Genomic DNA, 24499 nt, shown 5'->3' with positions numbered 1-24499 from the left:
TTTATGGCTGTTTCCTGACATTAGTATAGCCACTCCAGCTCTGCTATGGTTTTTATTTGCATGGTGTATCTTTTCCCATCCTTTTATTTTGAACCAATTTGTATCTTTGAATCTAAACTGTCTTTTGTACAAATATAATTATATATCTTTTAACAATGTGATTGCTTTTTAAATCAAATAAGAGAAGAACAGAGAAGAAATAACCAAAAACCTGATTTTACTTGTTTTAGCCTAAAGAACTTGCTTTAATATTTACTGTAAGTTATGTCTGCTAACAATGCATTTATCTTGAAGTAGCTTTAGTTCATTTTCATTCTTTAAAAATAGTTTTCTATTTTTAAAAGCTTTTTTGTTTCCTTTTGTTGGATATAAAATTCTTGTGAGACAGGTTTTTGTTTAGTTTCAATACTTTGAAAATGTCATCCCCATTGCCTTCTCTCTTTCATTGTTTCTGATGAGAAGTAAGCTGTTAATTTTTTTGTGTTTATCTTGTATGTGATGAATCATTTTTCTACTGTTTCCAAATTGTTTCTGTTTTTGTGTTCCAGCATTTTAACTGTAATATGTCTGGGTGTGTATCTCTTTTAGTTTTTCCTACATGGAAGTCATTGAGCTTCTTACATGTATAGATTGTATTCTGTCACTGTGGGAGGTTTTCAGCCATTATTTCTTTATTTTTTTTTTCTTTATGGAATTTTTTTTTATTATTATGTTATGTTAATCACCATACATTACATCATTAGTTTTTGATGTAGTGTTCCATGATTCATTGTGTATAACACCCAGTGCTCCATTCAGTATGTGCCCTCTTTAACCATTATTTCTTTAAATATTTTTTATTCTCTTCTTCCTCTGTGTGACTTTCACTATGTACATGTTGGTCTGCTTAAAAGTGTCACATTTTTCTGAGGCTCTATCCATTTTTCTTCATTATTTAAACTCTGTAGTTTAGGTTTCACAGTCTTTATTGATATTTCTTCAGATTTACTGATTATGTCTTCTCTCAGTTCAAACCTACTGTTTAGAACCTCTAAAAAATAAGTTATTGCTAAAAATGCTTAACCATCATCTGAGATTTCAGTGAGCCATAATTTCTTTTTGTTGGTGGAAGGCCTTGCCTCGATGTTCATGGCTGCTGACTGATCAGGGTGGTGGTTGCTAAAGGTTGGCTGGCTGTGGCAATTTCTTAAAATAAGATAACAGTGAAGATTGCCACATTAATTGACTCTTCCTTCTATGAATGATTTCTCTGTAACATGCAATGCTGTTTGATAGATTTTACCTATGGAATTTTTCATTTTTGTTGTTTTACGTTTCCACTCCAGAATTTCCTGTTGCTTCTTTTGTATAATTTCCCTCTTTATTGATAGTGTGTATTTTATGAGGTGTTACTTAATTATTTAAGCATGGTTTTCTTTAGTTCATTTTTTCAATAGGTGCTTTGAAGTCTTTTTCTACTAAGTAACATCTAGGCCACCTCAAAGGCAGTTACTGTTGACTCCTGTTTTCCCTGTGTATGTGACACAGTTTAATATTTCTTTTCATGTCTAGTAATTTTTTATTGAAAACTAGACATTGTAGACAAAATATAGTAGCAACTTTGTGTCTTCATTCCTCAGGAGACTTTGTGCTTTCGTTTGTTGATTGATTAGTGAAGTCCATTTCTTTTGAATTGTGCAGCTTCTGTAGAGCAAAATGGATATTTGCAAAACTCTTTCTGACTACCAGAAATGACTGTTTTAAAGCCATACACTCTTTAACTATCTCTTTCCTGGACTCCCATTTTATGATTCTGACTTGTCTGTGTTTTATCATAACTAGCTGTTAGTTTCTGTTAATTTCTAGTTGATTGCTCTATTGTTTTGGACAGTGCCCTAGGGTATCCATTGATTCCCCAGCCTGACCCAGTTATACACCAGTTATAGATCATTTCCTTTGGTAGGGGCAGTTTGTGTGCCAGAGCCTTGCTATAACCCTTCCCTGTCATAGAACCTATGGACTGTGCACAGGCCCTGGAAGAGTAGGATGCTTAATTTGCTCTTCATTGGCTTCCTCACCCAGATCCTCCTTTCACAGCTGGAGCTATACATGGGGGAAAGAGGGTAGGCACTATTCTGCTAAATGGCTGCCACCATTGCTCACTATAGATCTTCTGTAATACAGAGTTCATGAGGAAGGGATTGTCCAATGTTTATAGCTGTTAAATATCTCTGGAATAGTTCTTTTACCTCAGGAATGTACTAGAGATGGGAACTGGCATTTGTTTTCTGAGCAGCTATCCTGCAATACAGAGCTGTGCAGGAAAGGAGAATTGTATTTTTTTACCAGCTGCCCTATTTATGTGATACAAGCCTTCTGCAGCATGGAGCTATGGAAAATAGGATCTATTAATGTTCACCAGCTGCCAAGACCACCAGCAGTGATTTTTACACTAATAGGTTGGGGAAGATGGGATCTGTCACTCAGCTGCTGAGTCTGTTGAAACAGTTCTTCTGGAAGGCTCAGCTGTGGGTGAATGGGTAAAGTCCCTAGGTTGAGTATCATAACTTCCCTCTGTTCTTACCAGGTTTCTATAAACTTTGTTTAATTAATGTTGCTCAGTTTATTGTAAGCCCTTTGATAAATGTCCAGAGACTTTGAATGATTGTTTTTGCTTAAAAGATAGATCAGGTTAGAGGATTCTCTGAGCTCTTAACATTACCATTCCAGAAATCCCACCCCACCCCCACTTATTTCTTTTAATCCATATTAAAATAGTGGTTACTTATTACGTATGTTCTTCATTGAACAAGTTATCCTGGGATCAGTGAATATCTAGGAGCCATGACATTCTTTGTATTTCTCACTGTATATACAAGAGTTAAAGATTTATGTATATCATCTTGTCATATATGAGTACCTCAACCTTTGGATCATTGCTGATTTCTTTTTCTAATGCTTTTATAAAATGTGACTTTTTTTACATGAGTAAATTCTGATATTATACCTCTTATGAATTTTAGAATATGCTTTTGGGTTTTGTTTCAGCAAATTACCATGGAATCAGATATTAATTTAAAGCTTAATGATTTAAATACTAATCTTACTTTTTTTTTTACATTGGTAATCAAATGAAAGGAAAAAAACCCCTAAAGTTCTAATACATTTTGTGTATGTAGCACTACTCAAATGAAATAGCACTTATTAAAGCTCCCAAATGATGCGATCAACAATTTCTAATTTTAAATTAGAAATAAGCTGGGGCGCCTGGGTGGCTCAGTCGTTAAGCGTCTGCCTTTGGCTCAGGTTCTGATCCCAGGGTCCTGGAATCGAGCCCCATATCAGGCTCCTGGCTCAGCAGGGAACCTGCTTCTCCCTCTCCCTCTGTCTTGCCCCCTGCTCATGCTCTCCTCTCTCTCTGTATCTCTGTGTCTCAAATGAATAAATAAAATCTTTAAAAAAAATAGAAATAAGCTATGTTATGATTTCAACTTTTCACAAAGAATTGAAAATTCTGATTCACCTTTAATTAGCCCTGTGTAGGCATACCTTGGGAATATTGTGGGTTTGGTTCCAGACCACCACAATAAAGTGAATATAGCAATAAAGTGATTCAAATGAATTTTTTGGTTTCCCAGTGCATATAAGTTATGTTTACACCATGCTGTACTCTACTAAGTGTGCAGTAGCATTATGTCCAGAAAATGTACATACCTTGTTTAGAAAATACTTTATTGCTAAAACATGCTTAACTGAGATTTCAGCTAGCCATAATTTCTTTTTGCTGGTGGAGGGTCTTGCCTCAATGTTGATGGCTGCTGACTAATCAGGGTAGTGGTTGCCGAAGGTTGGGGCAGCTGTGGCAATTTCTTAAAATAAGATAACAGTAAAGTCTGCCGCATTGATTGACTCTTTTTTCTATGAATGATTTCTCTGTAACATGCAATGCTGTTTTATAGCATTTTACCCACAGTAGAAGTTCTTTCAAAATTGGAGGTAGTCCTCTCAAACTCTCATTGCTCTATCAGCTAAATTGATGTAATAGTCTTTCTTGTCATTTCAACTGTCTTGACAGCATTTTACCAAGAGTAGATTCCATCTCAAGAAACCACTTTCTTTGCTCATCCATAAGGAGGAACTCCTCATGTGCTAAAGTTTTATTATGAAAGTGTAACAATTTAAATATGATAATATGAAAAAGTTTGAAATAATGAGAATTACCAAAATGTGACACAAAGACACGAAGTGAGGAAATGCTGTTGGAAAAATGGCGTTGATATACTTGCTTGATGCAGGGTTGCCACAAACCTTCAATTTATAAAAAGCTCAGTATCTCTGAAGCAAAATAAGATGAGGCACAATAAAACAAGGTATTACATGTATTTAATGGATTAGCTGACCTTATCAAATTGGAATTCAGTTCTTTTTGTAACTACTTATTTATACAACTTCAAACCATCCCCTGCAGGAACTTGGTAAAGAAAATCTACAACCCAATTCCATATTTAAAAACTTTGAGATCCAAAGTTATTTTGTACTATTATTATGTATTATGTACTCATATTCTTATCTTTTTCTACCTTTAATAATGACATGTAATAATTTATGTATTTTTAATCTGTGAATTCCCAAAAGAGTGTTGCATTTCTGCAAAAATTTCTATGTTGGGACTACCAAGTACTTCTGTTAGTAGAGCTAACTGATTATTTTGAAGTCAGACACGCCTTGATCAAAGCCCCAGCTCCAGTGCTTAGTAACAGGGTGACCTTGGGCAGTTTCTTATATATGAATTTTAATTTCCTCTTGAATAAATAAGGGAATAAACCGTAGAACCTATTCATAGGAGTGTTGTAAGGATCTAGTGAGAAAACATATATTGCTTGGCTAATAATAATGCTGTTAATAAATATTAGTTGTTATAGTTACCATTGTTATACCAACTTTCTAGCATAGCAGTTTCAGTGCATTGTCATTATTTTACAGCTGATTTGTAATTAGTTTACTTTTCAAAATGATACATTGTGAATTCTTGTTTCAGTTTTCTTTTTAGAAATGTCCCCTTAAGGGAAAGAGATTGTGGACTATCCCGTCATATTCCTGGGCTCCTGTTAAAAAGCCAGCATTCTTCTGTTCATTTAGAAAATAAATAGCTTGCTCTGGATTGATGAAAAGGACATGTGAAATTCTGTTAAAGTACGGAAGAAAACAAAGCTAAAATTAAGCTAATGTGCTATATATGCCAACTTTTCCCATAATCTTTACTTAATTTTGTTTACTTTTTCTTCCATGTCATGATTTTTAAAATCTTTTATCCTGATAATTAACAACAGTAAAGTAAATGTAGATCTTGGAAAGCTTTCCATAGGAGCATGCCACATCTAAGATTGTTTACATAAGAATTTTTTTACTTGTTTAATTGCGCTTTTGTCTTTAAATTGTCATTCTTCATTATATACACTGGCTCAGACTTAACAATTCTTTTATGTCTATAGTTTTGTCTATCAGGGATTATTATCCATGATGTAGACTATCTTAATTTTTTTTAAGATAATGAGTAGTTGCATTACTATAATGCTTTTTGCTTAAGAGGACTTTAACAGTTTTCACTGATTGGGATTTCTTTAACCCTTTGGGTCTCACCTCTTGCAGCACATAATAAATTACTCATGATCCTTTTTTTTTAAGATTTTATTTATTTATTTGAGAGAGAGAGCACACAAGCAGGGTGGAGGGGCAGAGGAAGAGGGAGAAGCAGGCTCCCCGCTGAAGAGAGAGCCCGATGTGGGGCTTGATCCCGGGACCTGGAGATTATGACCTGAGCTGAAGGCAGACACTTAACCAACTGAGCCACCCAGGTGTCGTGTGATAATTTTTTAAAATGCATATGCCAAGGCAGATTTCCTCTCTGGAAATTCTAAATCATTTGTTGTTGGTGGTATCTAAGTATCCATATTTTCTTTAAAGTTCTAAAAACCATTCTACTACATACCCAGTGGTAGGGGTGAATTAATCATTGTCTTATTCCTTCATATTTATTTGCCTGTCAAAATATTCTGTTTCAGCCTGTTGCCATCATTTCCTCATTTTTGTCATTTAATATTGAACCTGTCCAGGTTGTGTGTATGTGTGTGTTTCCCATTGAAATCACTGGGAAATTCTTCTGTACAAGAAAGATGAGAGATACTCTAACAGAATTTAAGTGACTGTAGGATGGACTGCTCTTTGTTTTTGAAAGTTAAAAAAGAAGCAAAAGTTTTAGCTGTAACCAAAAAACTAGAATTTATTCTGCATTAAGTTGTTGTCTTTTTAAACTTATGTACTGTTTTTTCCAATGTGGGATTAATGATCACAGTAAGAAAAATTTTCTTTATAGTGGAGGATTGCTATAATAACAGAGAGGGACTATCTAAGAAAGTCCTACATGGAAAGAAATACAGGTGTATTTGCTAAAACAGATGTAATTCTGTAACTTAAGGAATATGATGTCTTATCTTTTAAAGAGAAAATATCTCACTATCTCCACCTCTTGCACAGATGTGTTTGTTGCTTGTTTCCCTTTTCAGAAGTATCTCATTATTCATGCATTCAGTTAATGCATTGTATATAAGTGCTTGAGCTACAGCTATTCTAGATGCTGACACATTCTTAAAATGATTTTCTTTTTATCCTAAATAACTTTTGGAGAGAATTTTCCAAAAGAAGTTGTAGTTGACTCAGTGTGCTGAAGTTCAAAGCTGGAACTATTGCTAACATGCTGTTACAGTGAGTGGAAAGTGCTCAAGAAATTAAGTTCAACATGTTGTTTTTCTTTTATCTTACTTTGAGCCTAGTTCATTAAAAATTCCAGTTTGACACAAATAAGATAGGAACATATTTATTGGTTAACATTTTTGTTCTGCTATTGTATACAGACAGTGACAACAGACTCCTTCCCCTTCCGTGTGTGTGTGTGTGTGTGTGTGTGTGTGTGTGTGTGTGTATGTGGTGTTTGCTTTAAGGTAGAGTTAGAAAAAGAGTTTTCCCTTTTGAAACTCTTCTATACAAAGTTTTTCATCCTAAAGTTACATTTACAAGTTACTTTCTTGGTTCTGTCACAACTTGTGTATTTTTAAAATTAAATTACACTCTGTTGTTTTTGTTGTTTAAATGTAAGGAATTTAGGTATCTTCCAAGTCATAGCAAGTATGAGAAGTATTGAAATTTATTGAATTTTGACATAGTTGACAGATTAGCAAAAATGGTGATCAGAATAGCCTGAAAAAGGCAAAAAGAAAATGCAGTTTTGTTTAATATTTAAATGCAAGCACCAATTAAATTATAACTGTACTGATTTAATGTGTATTATATGTCTTGGCCCTCTTGTGGATGCCTAATCTAAACATTTTCTGTGTCAGTTTTTTGGTGATATGAAAATTAGTTCCTGGTCATCACATTCATCTTAAAACAAGAAAAGTTTTGTATATAGACTTCTCAAAATTTAGAGCTTTCTTTTCTCCCCATGGTGTTTTGTGTGTACACATTTGGCCAGGCAAAGTATATTTACAAAACTCATCCTTGCTGGTATTCTTATAGATATCTACACATCTCAAGATATCTCCACTAAAAGAGACATTTAGACACACACACTCATTACTCTTTCAGTCTTTGTTTCTGAATCTTGACTGAGGTAATGATCTTTAATTCTGTATATTATAAACCAGATGCTAAAACCCAAAGAATGCTTGACACATGAGTAGTGCTTATAAGTACTGTCTTGACTATTTTAATGAGAAAATAAGAATAGGTAGATTCTTCTCTAGTCTAAGAACATCTCACGAAGAGAGTGTTCTGATATATTTGTTTTCTCTTCTTGTTATGTTTAAGTATGAGAGTATTGAATCAGATACACCAGAGTTTTAATGTATTAGGCACATGAACTTTCTGCTACTCATGGTGGAAAATGATACAAAATCGTTACATAAACTTAAGTTTTTCTGAAATTATCTTGATTAAAATTCTTGTTATTTTCATTTCCCATGTTAACGAACCCTGGCTTTATTGAGAGTGTCCATCTTCTGCATTTTCTGTAAAGTTTAAATATGTCTGAAATACCTTTTGGTAAGGATTGCTTTGAATTTTAGCAATGTACCATACGTTAAATGCCAGGGTGGAGTATCACATGCCTGCTGTACTCCATTTTTCAAAAGCATCTACTTGCTAGTATTTTATTTGAACTCTTGAGTTGTTTGTGCTATTTTATAAGGGAGAGCATATTACATTTAGGAGACCAGTTTTTCCCAGGGTGTAGAATTACTTGTATTGTAAAGTTCTGCTCCAGGGAGGGGGGAACAGCTTTGTTTTCTCTTCTTTTGATATTTTTCCCTTGATTAAAGATTGCTAACTTTTTATGCACAGAGGGGAGAAATAAGTATTAAGATGTGTGAAACCTGTCATATATCTTTTTTTTTTGAATTCCATTGTTTTGTTAACCCAAAGGTATGAAATAAATTTATAGTTTCAGTTATTTGATTGAACAAGGATTCTCATAAATTCCAGTTTTTATCATATGATCAGATTTTTCCTGGACAATACGGATGTTTGCCGTTGCCAATAGATTTTGGCCTAACAGGATGCTAGATACTGGTGATTGGTTTGGCACTAACAACTTGGCTTGTCCAGTCTTATCCCTCCCACCAAACTTAACCTCGGCAGAGGACTGAGAAAGTTTGGTAGTTGAGAATAGTTCTTGTGTGCCTCCGAGTTTCTTGGGCTAAGCCAGAATTTTGCAAGCAAGGCTATTCTTGTGGTTTTTCCAGCCAAGCCAAAACCAAAAGGCATTGGAAATCTTGCAAGAGAACTTGTTCTAATATAGATTTAAAGCTTGCTTTTTTTAAATACTATGACTGGTATATCAGCCTGACAGTCAAAGGAATGAAAGGAGGAATACTTCATACTGTATTGAGGATATATATTTCAAATTTTTGCTGCAGAGCAGATCTTGAAAAATACCCCCAAAGATTAAAAAAAAAAATTAATGAGCAGGATTTATGTAGTTAGTTGTTTCTTAAGACACATAAGACCTGCCTTTTCCCCATTGGTTTTTTGGCTTACCTTCTAAAATGCGCTTTGAATGCCATAGGTTCACTTTATATATCACATCAGGCTCATATTTGTAACTACTGTTGATCAGATTTGAAAATTTTATCAGTATCAGTCCTACCCACCTGGGTGGTGTTGATTAAAGACAGATTTTTGCTTACTATCATAAACATCCAGGTATCTCTGTCATAAGTATCTTCCAACCAGAATAATATTGGCTCATTGACTGGAATGAAGCTTGACCTGTTCTCATGGGAAAGCACGTTTTTTTCAAATCTTCCTTTTATCCAAGCTTATTCAACAGGTTTTTACATCTAGTAATAATGCTGGAAGAGTGATTATATAGTGGTATCTGTAAAGAGTATCATTTCTGAAATTATTCCAGTCAATGTAGTATATCAGTTTATGTGGTTCTTAATCTCTTCTTATTCCAATGAACTGAATTGTCATCAAGGTCTATCTGGATTCAGACATTTTCAGTCTTAGTGCCTGAAAAGTGTTATGTAATTAGACTTTAGGGGAAAAAAATTGATGTGTGTGTATGTTATGGATTTATTTTTATTCATTTTTTTGGCCACCAATATTCCAGTTAGTGAAAGACTGCACACCATAGTTCTTAGAGGCAGAAAAGATAAACCGATGAAAGTTATTCATATACTCATTTAATTTTCTAAGTCCACATGAGGATATGTACCCAAAAAGCTACTTTAATTTTTTAAATCTTTCGCCTGTTTGAAAGGATGAAAGAAAGGAATGATTAGCTGTATTCTTTTCTCTGAACTATAAAACACAGACTCTGAGGAATGAAAGCAGAGATGTAATAACCATTGAAATTTGGGAGAGTAGCATATTGAGATGTCTGTGACATTTGCAATTAGTGTACAACCCAGTATCATAATAGAAGGCTGGTTTTGATTTTATCTATAAGGTCTTGTTAATCAACTTTGGGGATCCTTGATCTATATAGTATATAGATTTTATACCAAGGATAAATTATTAGGCCATAGAAGGATTTACCCTATTATTTTCAAAATATTTTTTGACAAGATAACGTATGTATGCAATATAAAATTCAAAAGATTCGGAAGCACCAAGTTCAAGGGTTATTCTGTTTTTCGTTTAGCAGGATATTCATGTAACCAAATGTTTTTAGTAATTAATCCACTGTAACAGCCTAATGTAGGCTAATGTTCAGCCAGCAAGCACCACTTTGTGCCATTTTCTAATAGTGAGATACTTCTGTAGCGGTTAGTGTATTAACAATTCTTCTGAAACACTTTAATGATTTTGTCCCATCGTCTGTGGCTTCTCCCTTACCCCGTACAATCAAGCTGGAGCTTGGCATTGCAGGAGGCCTTTGGCTCCTGCTCTTTTACTGGAGATGGTACTTCTGATTGGTGCCCAATCTGGTAGATTTCAAACATTTTACATATCACCTGCAGTATTATCACTTCTGTAATATATGGCTAACTTTTAACTGGAAAAGCACCCAGTTCAAAGATCTTACCTTATCCTCAATGTTATTCTTTTTATGAACAAAGGAAAACAAAAAGGAACATTTAATCTTTGTCAGTATGTCCTCCAATAAAATTGGTTTGCATGAAACCTCTCTTATCTCTCTCCATGTTGATAGCTTTACAGTAGGAAAAAAACATTCTTTTCTAATCTTTGAGATACACATTTAGTGAATGATGAATCTTGATTAGTTTGGAGGAAAATTCTTCACTTTAATGATCTTAAATCTAGTAATTAAAAAAAAATATTGATCCTAAGTTGAATCCACATAGCATCAACTTTATCATGAAAAAGTGAGGAATTTAGTTCTCAATACCAGCAAATGGTTAGAACAATCCTATTTTGAAGTATCAATATAAAGAATTAAATTAACAGTCATAATTTCATAGAACTCCTTTGTCATTGGCAGAGAAGAAACTCTATTATTCTCATTTATGAGAATGAGATTTATGAGATAAGGAATCTGAGACATAGAGGAACACGGTGCCTTTATCAAACACATAGAAGCTGAGGAGGAGTTTTATATAAAAGCCAGGTCACTCAAACCTTGATGCAGGGTTCTATTCAACAAATTATACTGCCTCCTTGGAACATTAATGTATGTGCATTTAAGCCAAATATTTCCAACATTTAGATGGGTTTCTTTTTCTCCGTGGTCTCTGATATTTCAGAAAATGAGATGCACAGTGCCTTAGTGTAACCAGGTGCTTCGTTGTTTTGGTCACAATTCTTTTTTCCTTTCCTTTTCTTTCTTTCTTCGCTGAAACTGTAGTCCTTACTCAAGTCACAAGGAACAATATTGTGGCATCTGAGGGTGAGGCATATCCATATGGCAGCTTTTCAGAAGTTTTAAAGTATCTGGAGGCAGACATGCAGATCCTCTGTGCTGTACTTAATTTTAGAAACTTCTTAATTTTAATGTGTTGTCCATGGCACAAAAGAAATTTTCACTGGGAGACTTTTGTGGTGTTTGAGGTAACAACTCTTATGTTACTAGAATCCCTTAACAACAAGGCCAACAGGAATGATTCCCTCTGTCCTGAAGATTTTCTTTGGCTTTCACAGCTTCCAAAGCACTTTATAACATGGCTAGACTATATTGAATTTCCATGTTTAGATCTACACCCATAGTTTAACATTTTTCTTTTTGAATTGTATAGTACCACGGCACTATAATTCAAATACATAGAAAAGCCTGAGGATCACTGTAATTCCAAATACTTGAGATCTGTAACAGGATAAATTTTCAACAGACTCAACATGACCTTCTTAATTTTCCTTTTTTAAAATGAAGGAAAAGGAAGAGAGAAATCTTCTGTTTTTTTTAATCCATTCCCCCCCCCATAATTTTAGGTAGTCGTTTCTGTCCTATTTTCTAAAAAAAAGTATGACTAAATCCATCACTATCAAGAAACATGCACCTTCATTCTTCCCAAGGGTTGAATTTACAGGGCCTAACTTCTGCCAGCCTGGGTAGCAGGAGACCATGAACCTAAACTTGAATTTGGAGCCAATTTTGAGTAAATGAAAGCCTTAAGTCCAGATTGAAGTCTTTCTTCTAGAGAGTTATACTCCCTATTCCTTTTTACACTGTACTTTTAAATCACTTCTCAGTGATAGGTTTTAATCACATTATTTCTTTTTGTATCCCCACAAAATTTTCTAAAATGTCTAAATATTGTTTTCAGAGGTAGCCTAATATTCTCTTCTAAGACATCCATCCATATGTATATACCTCAACTGGATTACTAGCTCACTGATCAGAGGCCTTTAAATACATACATATATGTATAATATCCATTTATATGACATACGGTACCTCAAACTATCATTTTCTCCTCCACACTATAAGCCATCAGAGTTATAGATTGATGTCTTAGACCCCAAAATTGGCAAGAGATATTTTTGATTAGTCAGGAGTCATTGAACATTAAAACAAGTTGGAAACCAAACTCAACATTCGGAGCCAAAATCTAGTCAGCTGCCATCATTTGGACACTATGTCTTCATTTTTATAGTCTTTGTTCCCAGTTAATTTATAAAATTAAGAAGGTTAAGTATTGTAGAAGAACTGCATGCTAATAGAGTGTCCAGATGAAGTTCAAGTAAGTATTACATGCCAGATATACTTATAGTATATCTATGACACTTTTTGTGAGAATATGAAAAACACTCAGCTTGTTCTTGTTAGGATTAACCCTTCATCACCAGAGAGGAAAATTGCATTACTCTTACTTTTACTGGAAAAAAAAATGTTTATGCATGGTACGTTAATTATAAGTTCCTAATTTACTTGTATATGAGTAGCCCACAAAGATCAGTGCTACATATTTTTATTCTTTCACAAATTACCCATTGATGGAGAAAGCTTTGATAGCATTTGAGTGCTTTTGGTGCTTTGCAGTGCTGTTCAAAGATATTTAAAAAACAGATTATAGATGCTTCCTTGTTTAAATCCTTTAGGGGTTTTTCACTGCAGTTAGAATAGAATTAAAATGCCTTTTCATGGTTCTCTACCCACTTTTCTGATCTCTGATTCACTTTTCAGGTCTAGGGGTCAATAAGAACACACGCCCTGTGGTGAGAAATTTGACCTGGTTAAGGATAAAAAGAAGTCAGCAATAGCTGAAGCATCTGATGGAATTCTCTAGTTCATATGATCCACCCTGGCCTTTTGCTAGTTCTTGAGCTCATCAGCCTTATTCCCACCCTTGGACTTTGCACTATTTTCTTTGATGAAAATGTTCTTCCCCCAGACATTCTATATGACTGAATTTTTGTTCACTTGTGACATCTCAGCTCTATTTGTGCCTCTTCATAGAGCTCTTTCTTGATGCTCCTTTCTAAAAATTTTCTTTTCCATTTTTTTATCCTGTTTTATTTTCTTTACAGCCTGCAACACCATCAGAAATGGTTTGCTGTCTACATTCCAAACTTCCTTGTCCTCCCCACTCTCTGTATCCCCTTGCTAGTAATGTAAGTTCAGGAGAGTCAGGCTCTCGTCTGTTTTGTTCACTCTGTATCCCCAGCTCATAGAGCAGTGTCTAGAATAAAGTGTGCATTTGGTAAATATTAGTTGAATAAATGAAGAATGAACAAATAATTAAGTGGCTGTAAAAATAGCTCATAAAGAGAAATCTGCTTTATTGGGTTAAAGCAGCTAAGACAAACCAGGAACAAAGAGGGTGGACCTCAATTCAGTTCTTTATTCCACTGAGTCTTTTAATGTGTATTGGGTCATGTTTCTTTTTTTTTTTTTTAATTATGGATTAAAATGATAATTTTTTTCTTTCTTTTTTTTATGTTCAATTAGCCAGCATATAGTAAAATCATTAGTTTTTGATGTAGTGTTGAACGATTCATTAGTTGCGTATAACACCCAGTGCTTCTTAACCTCAGTATCTGTTTCTTTATCTATAAAACAGGGATGTAGAGTTCATGGAAAAAAAAATGGATAAATTAGTTGGTGAAATGACTGAGATTCATCATTTTTCTAAATGTATCTCAGTCAAGGAGGCTCTCCTTTTGAATAACAAATTCGTATGCAATATGTTGGAAAAGTTGAGGTTATATTATAAGATGTGCTAATAGTTTAATAGCCTTGCAAAATTTAAAGTAATATTTTGCTTCAAAAGAGCACTTCACTAGAAAAAAAAAAAAACCATGAAAGTATCCCTTCAGAGTTTTAACTTACTCATGTTGCAGATACCTTTTATTTTGCTTATTTTATTTTTTAGTTAAAAATTGGAAAAGATCTGAAATAAATTTTTGAAAAGCAAACTGTGATATTTTTTCAGGAAAGGTGAAATTGCACTTGATTTCAAATGACCCTTTACAACAATTAATCTATATTACTGTAGTCAAAAAGCTGAACTAAGAATATAATTATAGACATCATTAACATCAAAGTTTTAAGAGTTTCTCTATGAAGAGGCAAATAATCAGGCTTGGACATGCCAAAATCATGACTTATTTCTTCAGTTCATTCAACACATACTTGTTTAATGTCTTCAGTGTGTTAGGTACTATTGTAGATGTATTTGGGTAGGTATATCAGTGAATTAAACAGAGATTGTTATTCTTCTAGGGCTTAAATTTTAGACAAGCTGTTTATTCTATGCTTTGCTTCCAGCTTGCTCCATAGCTTTATACCTTTCTCCATTTGTTAAGTATGACTCAGAGAATTGATACAGAAAATTTGGGTGGCTTTTAAAAATCATCTAATTACTGTTGACTAAAATTAGCTACAATGTGTTCTTTTGAGATTATATACTAAATACCAACATGATATTAATATTTTGGAGACCATCTGGTTTTTAGACACATCTGTTTTGCAAATCTGGACAAGTTTAATTTGATGAGGCTGGATCAAATCTATAAGAATTGGGCTATTTCAAAGGAGAAGAAAAACTGTGGATTTGCTGAGACAATGGACTGTAGTTTAGATTGTAGTACTCTACTTTGGCTATAGTCCTTTTAAATTTCAGCCTATATTTAATTCCATTAGAAATATATATCTACTTCTTATGGGTAATGGTTGGGTGGGGTGGTTTTGACTTAGTCTTTTTGTTTTCTATGAGTCTAATAATTGTAGAATTTATAATATACTTTTTCCTTCCAAGGATTTTGCAGTCCTTCACACACCTCATTTTATTTATTCAAAATTTCTTCCATGGGGTAGCAGGGATGGACATTTCTAGTCTCAAATAATAACTTAAAAAATTAAAACCCCTGGTAGAGATGAAATGTACTTAGCAACAAATTTGGTAAATGAACTTAGTAGTTATAATTTGAAGCTTAGTGAACTTTCCAGTGAATATTGGTACCATTCATACTATGATTCTTTTTTCTTTCAAGGTTTTATTTAAATTCTAGTTAGTTACAGTATAGAGTAGTATTAGTTTCAGGGGTAGAATTTAGTGATTTTTGAAAATATTAATCTTAGTACAAGAATCATCGTTCATCAAATAGCTATTGCATGTGTCTACTGTGTATAAGGAATTCTGTATGAAGCTGTGTGTGATATATAAAGATGAGTAAGTTAAAGTTCCTGTATTAAAGGAACCTGCAATCTTGTTTGCATATTTCAAATTCTTCTTAAAGAAGTATGGTTATTAGTTTTCCTTAAGCTCGGTGAGTTAAATCCCTGGGGATGACACCGTCCATCTCTGATAGAGCTGAGGCTAAAACACAAATTTGTTAAAAATTAATAAAACTTTCCCTACCTTTAATAGCATTTTTTCATTATAGGATGTTTGTGTATATCTTTGTTTCTCTGCCTCTACATACCATGGAGGTCTTAATGCTTTTTATATTTGTTGAGAGTAGTTTAAAATAGTTTGTAAAGGAAATAATTCTTTCAGATACCTTTTTATAGTGTTGTTCCTTATATCTTTGATATTTTAGACACAATTACAGAGGAAAAATGAATTGCAGGGAAATTTAAGATTAATGTTCATTTTTATACTTGAGATACACAAGATATTTAAAGGCAGTTATTATGGTATATTACATTGGAAAATAAGTATCCAGTTATATAATGATAGGTCATGCTGGAAAAGCAGGTGGCTAGTATCAATTTGTGTTTGTAGTGTGTCCATAATGATTAGTATTATAGTTGTAAGGAAAGTGTTTGGAAATTACCTTATTTGGACTGTGACACTAATAATACAATGTTCAGTAGTATCAGTCCAAATTTTTAAACAGTCTTGTTATCGCATACAATGTTTTTTAAATTTTTGGCATCTGCTTATTTTGCTACATTCTTGCCTCCACTCTTTTTTTTAACGTATTTTTTTATTATGTTATGTTAATCACCATACATTATATCAGTTTTTGATGTAGTGTTCCATGATTCATTGTTTGCGTATAATACCCAGTGCTCCATGCAGTACGTGCCCTCTTTAATACCCATCACCAGGCTAACCCATCCCCCCACCCCCCTCCCCTCTAGAGCCCTCAGTTTGTTTCTCAGAGTCCATAGTCTCTCATGGTTCATCTCCCCCTCCGATTCCCCCCCTTCATTCTTCCCTTCCTGCTATCTTCTTCTTCTTTTTTTTTAACATATAATGTATTATTTGTTTCAGAGGTACAGGTCTGTGATTCAACAGTCTTACACAATTCACAGTGCTCACCATAGCACACCCTCCCCAATGTCTATCTCCCAGCCACCCCATCCCTCCCACCCCCCACCACTCCAGCAACTCTCAGTTTGTTTCCTGAGATTAAGAATTCCTCATATCAGTGAGGTCATATGATACATGTCTTTCTCTGATTGACTTATTTCGCTCAGCATAATACCCTGCAGTTCCATCCACGTCATTGCAAATTCTTGCCTCCACTCTTAACTGCAGCTATTCTTACCTATTTAATATTCTTTCATAGAACAGTGAGCCTTACAGGCAGGCTTTGGGCATCTTTTCTTTGATACATACCTTGTATATACTTATGGAATGTGGTTATCTATAGAATGTTTCTCTTCCACAGCAGACTGAACTCAGTGAGAACAGACTTTTTTTTTTCTTAATCTTTGTATTCCCAGTACCTACCTTCATGTCTCTTTTGTAGATGAGCGTATTTAAATAACTGAATGGTGCTACGAAGAGAGGTTTAAACTATATAAAAGGCTGGGTACTTCTGCATAGCTTTTCACCACACTCCATAACCATAGCTTTGACTCTTACTTGACTCATTATCCTATCGTGCTTGCCTCCTTGAAGTTTGGAAGAAAATAAGTATATGGTGTATGAATCAATCACTAGAAAAAAATACTGTTCCATTGTGTTTCTTTTTTTTCTAAGATTTTATATATTTGAGAGAGGGAGAGAGCCACTCCCATGTGAGCAAGTAGGGAGAGGGACAGAGGGAGAGGGAGAAGGAAAGGGAGAGAATCTCAAACAAGATTGCAGATTCTCAGCACTGAGCACAGGGCTCAATGTAGGGGCTTAATCTCACCACCCTGAGATGATGACCTGAGCAGAAACGAAGAGCTGCAAGCTTAACAACTGAGCACACAGGCGCCCCTCCATTGTGTTTCTTAATTATGGTGAGAAAAGGTTTAGTTAATTAACTTACCTGTTTCTCCAAAGGATATAATCTACTAAAAATCTATATGATCTATATAATCTATTAAATTGAGTATTTAAACTGTGGGGTTATTTGAAACCATGGCAAATAAGAGAGTGAAAACAGTTCTTCCCATTAAGCAAAATTCTGTCATATCCAAGTCCCCCAAAAAGATGGCATTTTTCTATCTATAGAAGATGTCATGAATATACCCAAGAGAATTATCTATAACTATAATGTTCTTTAAATTTTTTGAAGTCCAACAAATACTATATTTTGCCAAAGGTAAATTATAATTTTACATCATCTAGTCACAGTTTAAGAGGTTAAATTTTGGGGCCTTATATAAATTAATCATTATGGAATCTTTAGAGGACATCTAATGTGTGAATGAAGGGCTGAAGCCATTCTATTAAGCGCTTCTTTAAGTTTTAGTTAAACCTCAGTCAGAGCATTATTTTCCCTTACTAATTTGCTAGTAATTATGCAACTTCAGAGTGACAACTGTTGAATTATAGGAGTGGTAGCATCATCAGACGGTCTAACACTTGGAAAAGAAGGTTAACTATCTGAAAATTTGAGACTTATCCGAAGGCTTAAAAAAATATTTTTGTCTCAGTTTTTAAAAATATGTGCGTATTTATTTAGCTCCTTTAATGCATGTTGTTTCCAACTGAGTAAATCTATTTTCAAAACAGAGATTATTTAAGAGATTTGGCTTATTTTTCTTTTCTCGGTGAATGTGCCAAAGGTCTGTTTTCTATAAGACGTGTGTCTGTTTCAACTTACTATTTTGATTATGAGTAGTTTATTATCCAGATAGATCTTCAAAAATAGAATATTTGCTAAAGAATTCTTATGTATTTGGTTGAGTACATATTTTAGAATGATTTAGGATTTATAAATAGCCTGTAATGTAATATTGGGAACACATTAAGTATAACATATAATGCTTTAATAAAAAGGAAAGAAAAAAGATGATAATGTTCTAAGCATTTCCAATAAGGAAGTGAGTGGGTGGAACATCTTCAAATGCTGATTTGGCTTCCCTTAAAACAGTGTTAACGTCTTTATATTTAACCGACCCAGGTTCCAGCATTTACAGTACCCACTTAAGTTTGTCCAGTCTCCCAAGTTTTATTACTTTTTATGAATACTGCCTTGAGATTCTGACTTCCACACTTTGACTTCTACCTTTTTATATTAGGGGCGTGAACTTCCTGGGGGGCAGTTCTTTTATGTATGAAATTGCTCAGAGTTTCCATCTGCTTTTACTTGACTTGTGGTCTTGAAGATCATGCTTGGCCCATGGGATATTACAGTGTGCCGAGAGGATGTGGAGTTTTGTCAGCCAGTGAAATATGTCTGTTTTTTTTTTTCTTTTTCTTTTTTCTTCAGCAGCTTTCATACACTCCTCATCCTGTGTGGTCCTCACTAAACTGAATTTTTATTTAACAGAACTACTCACCCTCTTTATCATCTTCTATGACTTGGTCTTTTTTAAGGAGAAGGTGTGTGGAAGTAACATCTGAGCCAAAAAACTGTAGTGTTGGCAATAGGAAAACCTAAAACCGAAAGCTTAAAGTAGGTTATATATGAATGTGTTCAATATTCACAAATGTGTATTTTGTAATGCAGAAGAGTATCATATTTCAGATATGTACAACTGTCAAAAAAAATTCTCATGCCAACAGTAGACTCCAAGTTTTGTCTGTGATCCAAATGACTTTTTGCTTGTTTTTAGGCACTACTGCAGTCTTCAGTTAAGCAACAAGTAGAAGCTATTGAAAAACAGTACATTTCTGCAATTGAGAAACAAGCACACAAGTGTGAAGAGTTGTTAAATACTCAGGTAATAAAATTGCGCATCCATTATGTGTTTATACTTTTCTTCTGACTCTCCTCCCCTGAGAGCTCTATAACTGTTTATTCAGTTTCGTGCCATTTACTTTCCTCGGTGTATTTTGGAGGAAAAAAATATGCTTATGTAAACTTAATGTTAAAGTTTGGGAATTTTATGAAAGACTAAAAATAGAGCTAAAGGCCTAAAATATGTGGCTCTCCCACAAATTAATGATAATTCTTATGTTAATTTCTGAGTTTAAATATTATTCAACAAATGACAGAGGCAAAGAGATGACTATGAATGTATTATGGCATGTGAAATGATTTTTAGGAGTATAAGATTTATAAATAATATTTGAATTTTGAAAGACACTTATTCATGTTTGAATGTAGGCATTGGTCACTATTTGGAATTTTTCACTGAATTTTTTGTTTCTTTTCTTGATTTAATGTTAAAGACATGATTAGCTGATTTACACTGAACAATCAATTGAAGAGCACTTATGGAGGTGTCATAGTATAAGTAATATATTCAAGAAGTTCCCAACAACACTTTTAAATAACATAAAATTTGGTAGGTGAAAATAAAACCAGCTTTATTTAACAGAACTCTCTTATATCATGGGAAGAAAATATACTAAGAATTTGGAAAACAAAGTTAGAGGTGGAATTTAAATGGAGACTTAATAAATATGCCACCCCATCACCGAGATTGGAGTCAATTGTATTAAATTTTTTCAGTGTTATTTTAATAAATGGCTTGAAAGAGGAAATACACAGGGAATTTTATAAATTTAATATAACAGTTATATTCTTTTGGGTGGTGAAATACCAGGTCATCAGTAGTATGAAGTATATGACTTTATAAATGTACAGAAAAATCACAGTGATGAATTAAGGTCACAGAACTGTGAACAGCAGAAAGCATGTATTAGCCAAGGGAGGCCAGGTTATACCCTAAATTCTCTGGCTTCAGACAGCAAAGATTTATATCTTATACATTCTGTATATACACTGAGGATTGTCTTGGGGCTTGGTCCCAGGTCATTCTCACACTAGGAACTGGCCTGATAGTGTAGTTCCTATGTGGAACATTACCTGTGATCATTGCAGAGTGAAAAAGAGCCCAGTCAAATTTTCTAAGAGTAATTCAATGTTCTGGACTGGAAATGACACTTCTACTCTCAATTTATATCCATACTGCTTCACCTCATCATAATGGGGCCAGGTAGTGAGATCCTACTATGAATCTGAAAGGGAGTGAGCAGGAAATATTTGGTAAGCAGCATTAGTCACAGCACGTTTGGCTCTTATGGTTGCCAAATATTCCCAATCTCCATCTTACAAGCAAATTTACTCAACTGTCTCCTTGGGAGAAAATCCAAAAGTTCTGACCAGCTATGGCCACAAGCTCAAAAGTCCAGGATCTTTAGATGATAGGTAGGGAATGACGTACCACACACAGTCTCTACATTATCAGGTCCAGATATATAGTCCCCTTTGACCTAAAGAATTAGAAACTAAAATATGTAAACAATGAATCGTGGAACACTACATCAAAAACTGATGATGTACTGTATGGTGACTAACATAATAAAAAAAATTATAAAAAAATAGAAACTAAAATATGTGTTGTTTACCTTCAGCGTATTTGGTATACAGTGGCAAGATAAAGCTATTTACTATAAATACTCTCTGTAGGAAGGATGAAGAATCAGAGATGCACAGCTATCATTAGTATGTAGCAATTCTAAAATTTCAATGGACAAGATTAAATAAGATCTCTCCTATGGGAATAGGATTGATCTTCGACCATGATTCTCTGTATAGGGTTTAGGCACAGGGTTTCTAGTCCATTCTTTATGATTGTATAGATTTTAAATTTTTCAATAACTTTGTTGGCTGTATCTGAGTATTGGTGATTATACCGTTTCTCAGCTTGCTTTTTGACTGGAGAAAATTGGGAGACATGGGTCATTTTATTTTATTTTATTTTATTTATGAAATCAAAGGACAATTTTTTATTTAAAAAAAATAGCCTGGAATCCTGTGGGGCTGCAGCCAGTATACTTTTTTTTTTTTATGTTATGTTAATCACCATACATTGCATCATTAGTTTTTGATATAGTGTTCCATGATTCATTGTTTGCGTATAACACCCAGTGCTCCATTCAGTACGTGCCCTCTTTAATACCCATCACCAGGCTGACCCATCCCCCCACCTCCCTCCCCTCTAGAACCCTCAGTTTGTTTCTCAGAGTCCATAATCTCTCATGGTTCGGGGAGACATGGGTCATTTTAGATAGCAAATAGTGACATGTCAGGGTAATGGTTCTTTTGGCTCCTTATCTGTCTGATTACAATCAGCTCCATTTGTCAAAGGCAAACCCACAGTTATTTTAGAGACCTATTGCCTACATTTAATATGTTTATATGTTTTTCACCCCTATACTTGCCTGTTTGTGTCATTCTCTTTTTTTCTGATTAAAAATAACTACATTTATCAAACCTGGGTTGAAGAAATTCCAATGGTATCTTTTCTCCAAACCATTTGTTCCAAGTGAAAGTGTATACAGGACAGTCACAGCCTTATTGGGTCTGTGCTTGGAGACACTGATCGATTGAATCTTCAACAGTGGGTGTGGCTAACATACACTTGGTTTAATACTTGCTGTAAGGTTGAATTTAGTTGGTCTTTGTTGCTCAAAGACCCTCTCAATTATTTCTTTTAGAAGTTGAGGTTGAGAAGGTGGTTATTCCTGCAAGTCCGCAAATTTCTGAACTTTTTCTTTACCTGTAATTCAATTCTTGTGAATTGTCTTTTCTTGTGAATTCATTGCTGAACTTGTCTTTTTCTTACAATGCCTTGTCAAAAATAGCCAGTAGCAGAGCTAATAAATGAATTCAGCACAGTAGTAGGCTAAAAGATTAACACACAAAAATCAGTTGTGTTTCTATACACCTTTAATGAATATTCAAAAAAGAAATTAAGAGAACAATTCAGTTTACAATAGCATCTTAAAGAATAATATATCTAGCAGTAAATTTAACCAAGGAGGTGAGAGACTTGTCCACCAAAAACTACAAAACAGGATTGAAAGAAATTAAAAATAACCTAAGTAAGTAGAAGGACATCCCGTGTTCATCGATTGGAAACATTGGGTGAGGAGCACTCCAAGACTACTGCAGGACATATAGAGGATCAGAAGCAGTTCAGTATGATGAAATGCTATTTAAAAACTAAACACTAAAAGGGTATATGATTACTAGGTAAAATCACATAGAGTGTAGAAATGGTGATCCCACACTTGTTTCTCTAATCATATTTCATTGGATGCCATTTGAAATTTGAAGTTAGTAAATTTAATTTAACAAAAATAATACTGGATGGTTCCTTAGAAATAATTTAGTTTAGCCGTTGTATGTGTGTGTGCGTGCACGTACATGCATACCTTTCTCTCTCTCTCTCTCTCTCTTTTTCAAATTAAGAATTTAAGGGAAAAGCAAGTAAACACACATTCAGAGTAATTACAAGCAGGTGCTCTGGAATGTGACTGCCTGCCTTTGTCACTTAACTGTGTTACTATGGAATGTCCTTAGCCTCTCTGTGCCTCATTTTTCTCATCTTTAGAATGTATACACAAGTAATTCCTACCTCATAAGATTGTTAGGAGTATTATATGACATCAGATTTGCATAGTGCTTAGAATAGAACCTGGCACATTCTAAGTGTTCAGTGGATATGGACTGAATTATTATCATCTTTGTTATTCTTGGTCACAATATTCTTGGTCAAGGTACGACTACTCCCTTGTCTAGTATTTGAATGCTAGGCCAACCTTTTGTCCCTTCCTCTCTTGCTTATTTAATGAGGGCCTTTTATATGACTGACATTCTGCTGGATTATATGAATGTAATATGAGCAGGACACAGTCCTTCTATTAATATTAAGCAGGTAGAAACCAACGATCTGATTGTAAAACTGTGGTAAGTTATGATGAAATAAATGTTATATTAAAGGGGTATGTAATTCCTTCATATTGGGTGAGGGACTACTTATTGGACTAATGATGAGATCTTTCAGGGTTCATGGGTCTGAGTGAGGTTGGAACTGAGAATTTTGCCTGAGACAGGTAGATGGAATAGCATATTCACAATCCATTAAATGAGAGAGTATAACGTAAATGTTTGACAAGGAAGGGTGAGGCTATTTGAGACTGTGAAATGAAACTTTATTTTATGCCATAAAAAGGATAATAAAGGACCTTGTCTGTCACGTTATCTGACAGGAAATTGGGAGCTGTTAAAAGACATTAACTAGAGAAGTGATTTGTTCAGATTTGCGTTTTAGAAATATTACTCTGGTAAAGTTTAAAAAACACTTGATGGGAGACAGTATTAGAAGCACATAAATCAGTTAAACAGCTATTACAGTTACCTAGTGAGAATGGTGGTGGCCTAGACTAAGGTGGGTGTGTGGGAAAGAGAGATTTTGACGGTTTTGAGTCATATTAAGGGAACAGAAACCAGAGAATTTGTGGGAATAAAAGAGAGGAAGTAAATGTCGATTGATAAAGGATATATTTGCACATACACAAACACACACATTTTATATACATAAATATGTATTTATATACATGAATATATTTTTGTGGATGGTGACCAGATCTTTGGTTTTGGCAGTTCACTGAAATAGGAAACTTAAGACCTGCAACATGGTTAGGGTTGAAAATTTTGTGTTTTGGACATATTGAGCTTGTAATGCCTGTGGAATATTCAAGATCAGAGTACATAGGAGAGTTGAATACAAAGTTTGGAACTATGAGAAATCTGCTAATGGATGAATTTGGAAGTCATAAGTATATAGAAGGTCAGTGAAAGTATGTCTGTGGATGAGACCAGAGACTGTATAGAATGAGAAAATAATTCCACCTAGGGTCCTGAGGGACCTCATTATATAATGGATAGGCTAAGGGAGTTTATGAAGGAAACTATAAACTGGCAAGAGAAAAAGGAA

The 24499-nt window shown here is 34.3% G+C and overlaps 1 protein-coding gene across 11 annotated transcripts in view; it reads left to right on the top strand.

Annotated features, from left to right (window-relative positions):
• The window catches only part of CCDC91 (coiled-coil domain containing 91), a 349923-nt gene that overhangs the window by 161807 nt on the left and 163617 nt on the right, over window positions 1-24499 (top strand). For all 11 annotated transcript variants that reach the window (XR_003519855.2, XM_027593308.2, XM_027593305.2 and 8 more), the window contains one exon: window positions 19382-19489. Coding sequence is in view for 10 of the 11 variants with exons in the window: in XM_027593308.2 (XP_027449109.1) it covers window positions 19382-19489 (108 nt within the window). In the remaining variant the exon portion in view is untranslated. The remainder of the gene's footprint in view (window positions 1-19381; window positions 19490-24499) is intronic.

This window comes from Zalophus californianus, chromosome 9, assembly GCF_009762305.2.
Source record: "Zalophus californianus isolate mZalCal1 chromosome 9, mZalCal1.pri.v2, whole genome shotgun sequence".
Classification (NCBI taxonomy): Eukaryota; Metazoa; Chordata; class Mammalia; order Carnivora; family Otariidae; genus Zalophus; species Zalophus californianus.
This window is presented reverse-complemented; position numbering and strand designations above follow the sequence as displayed.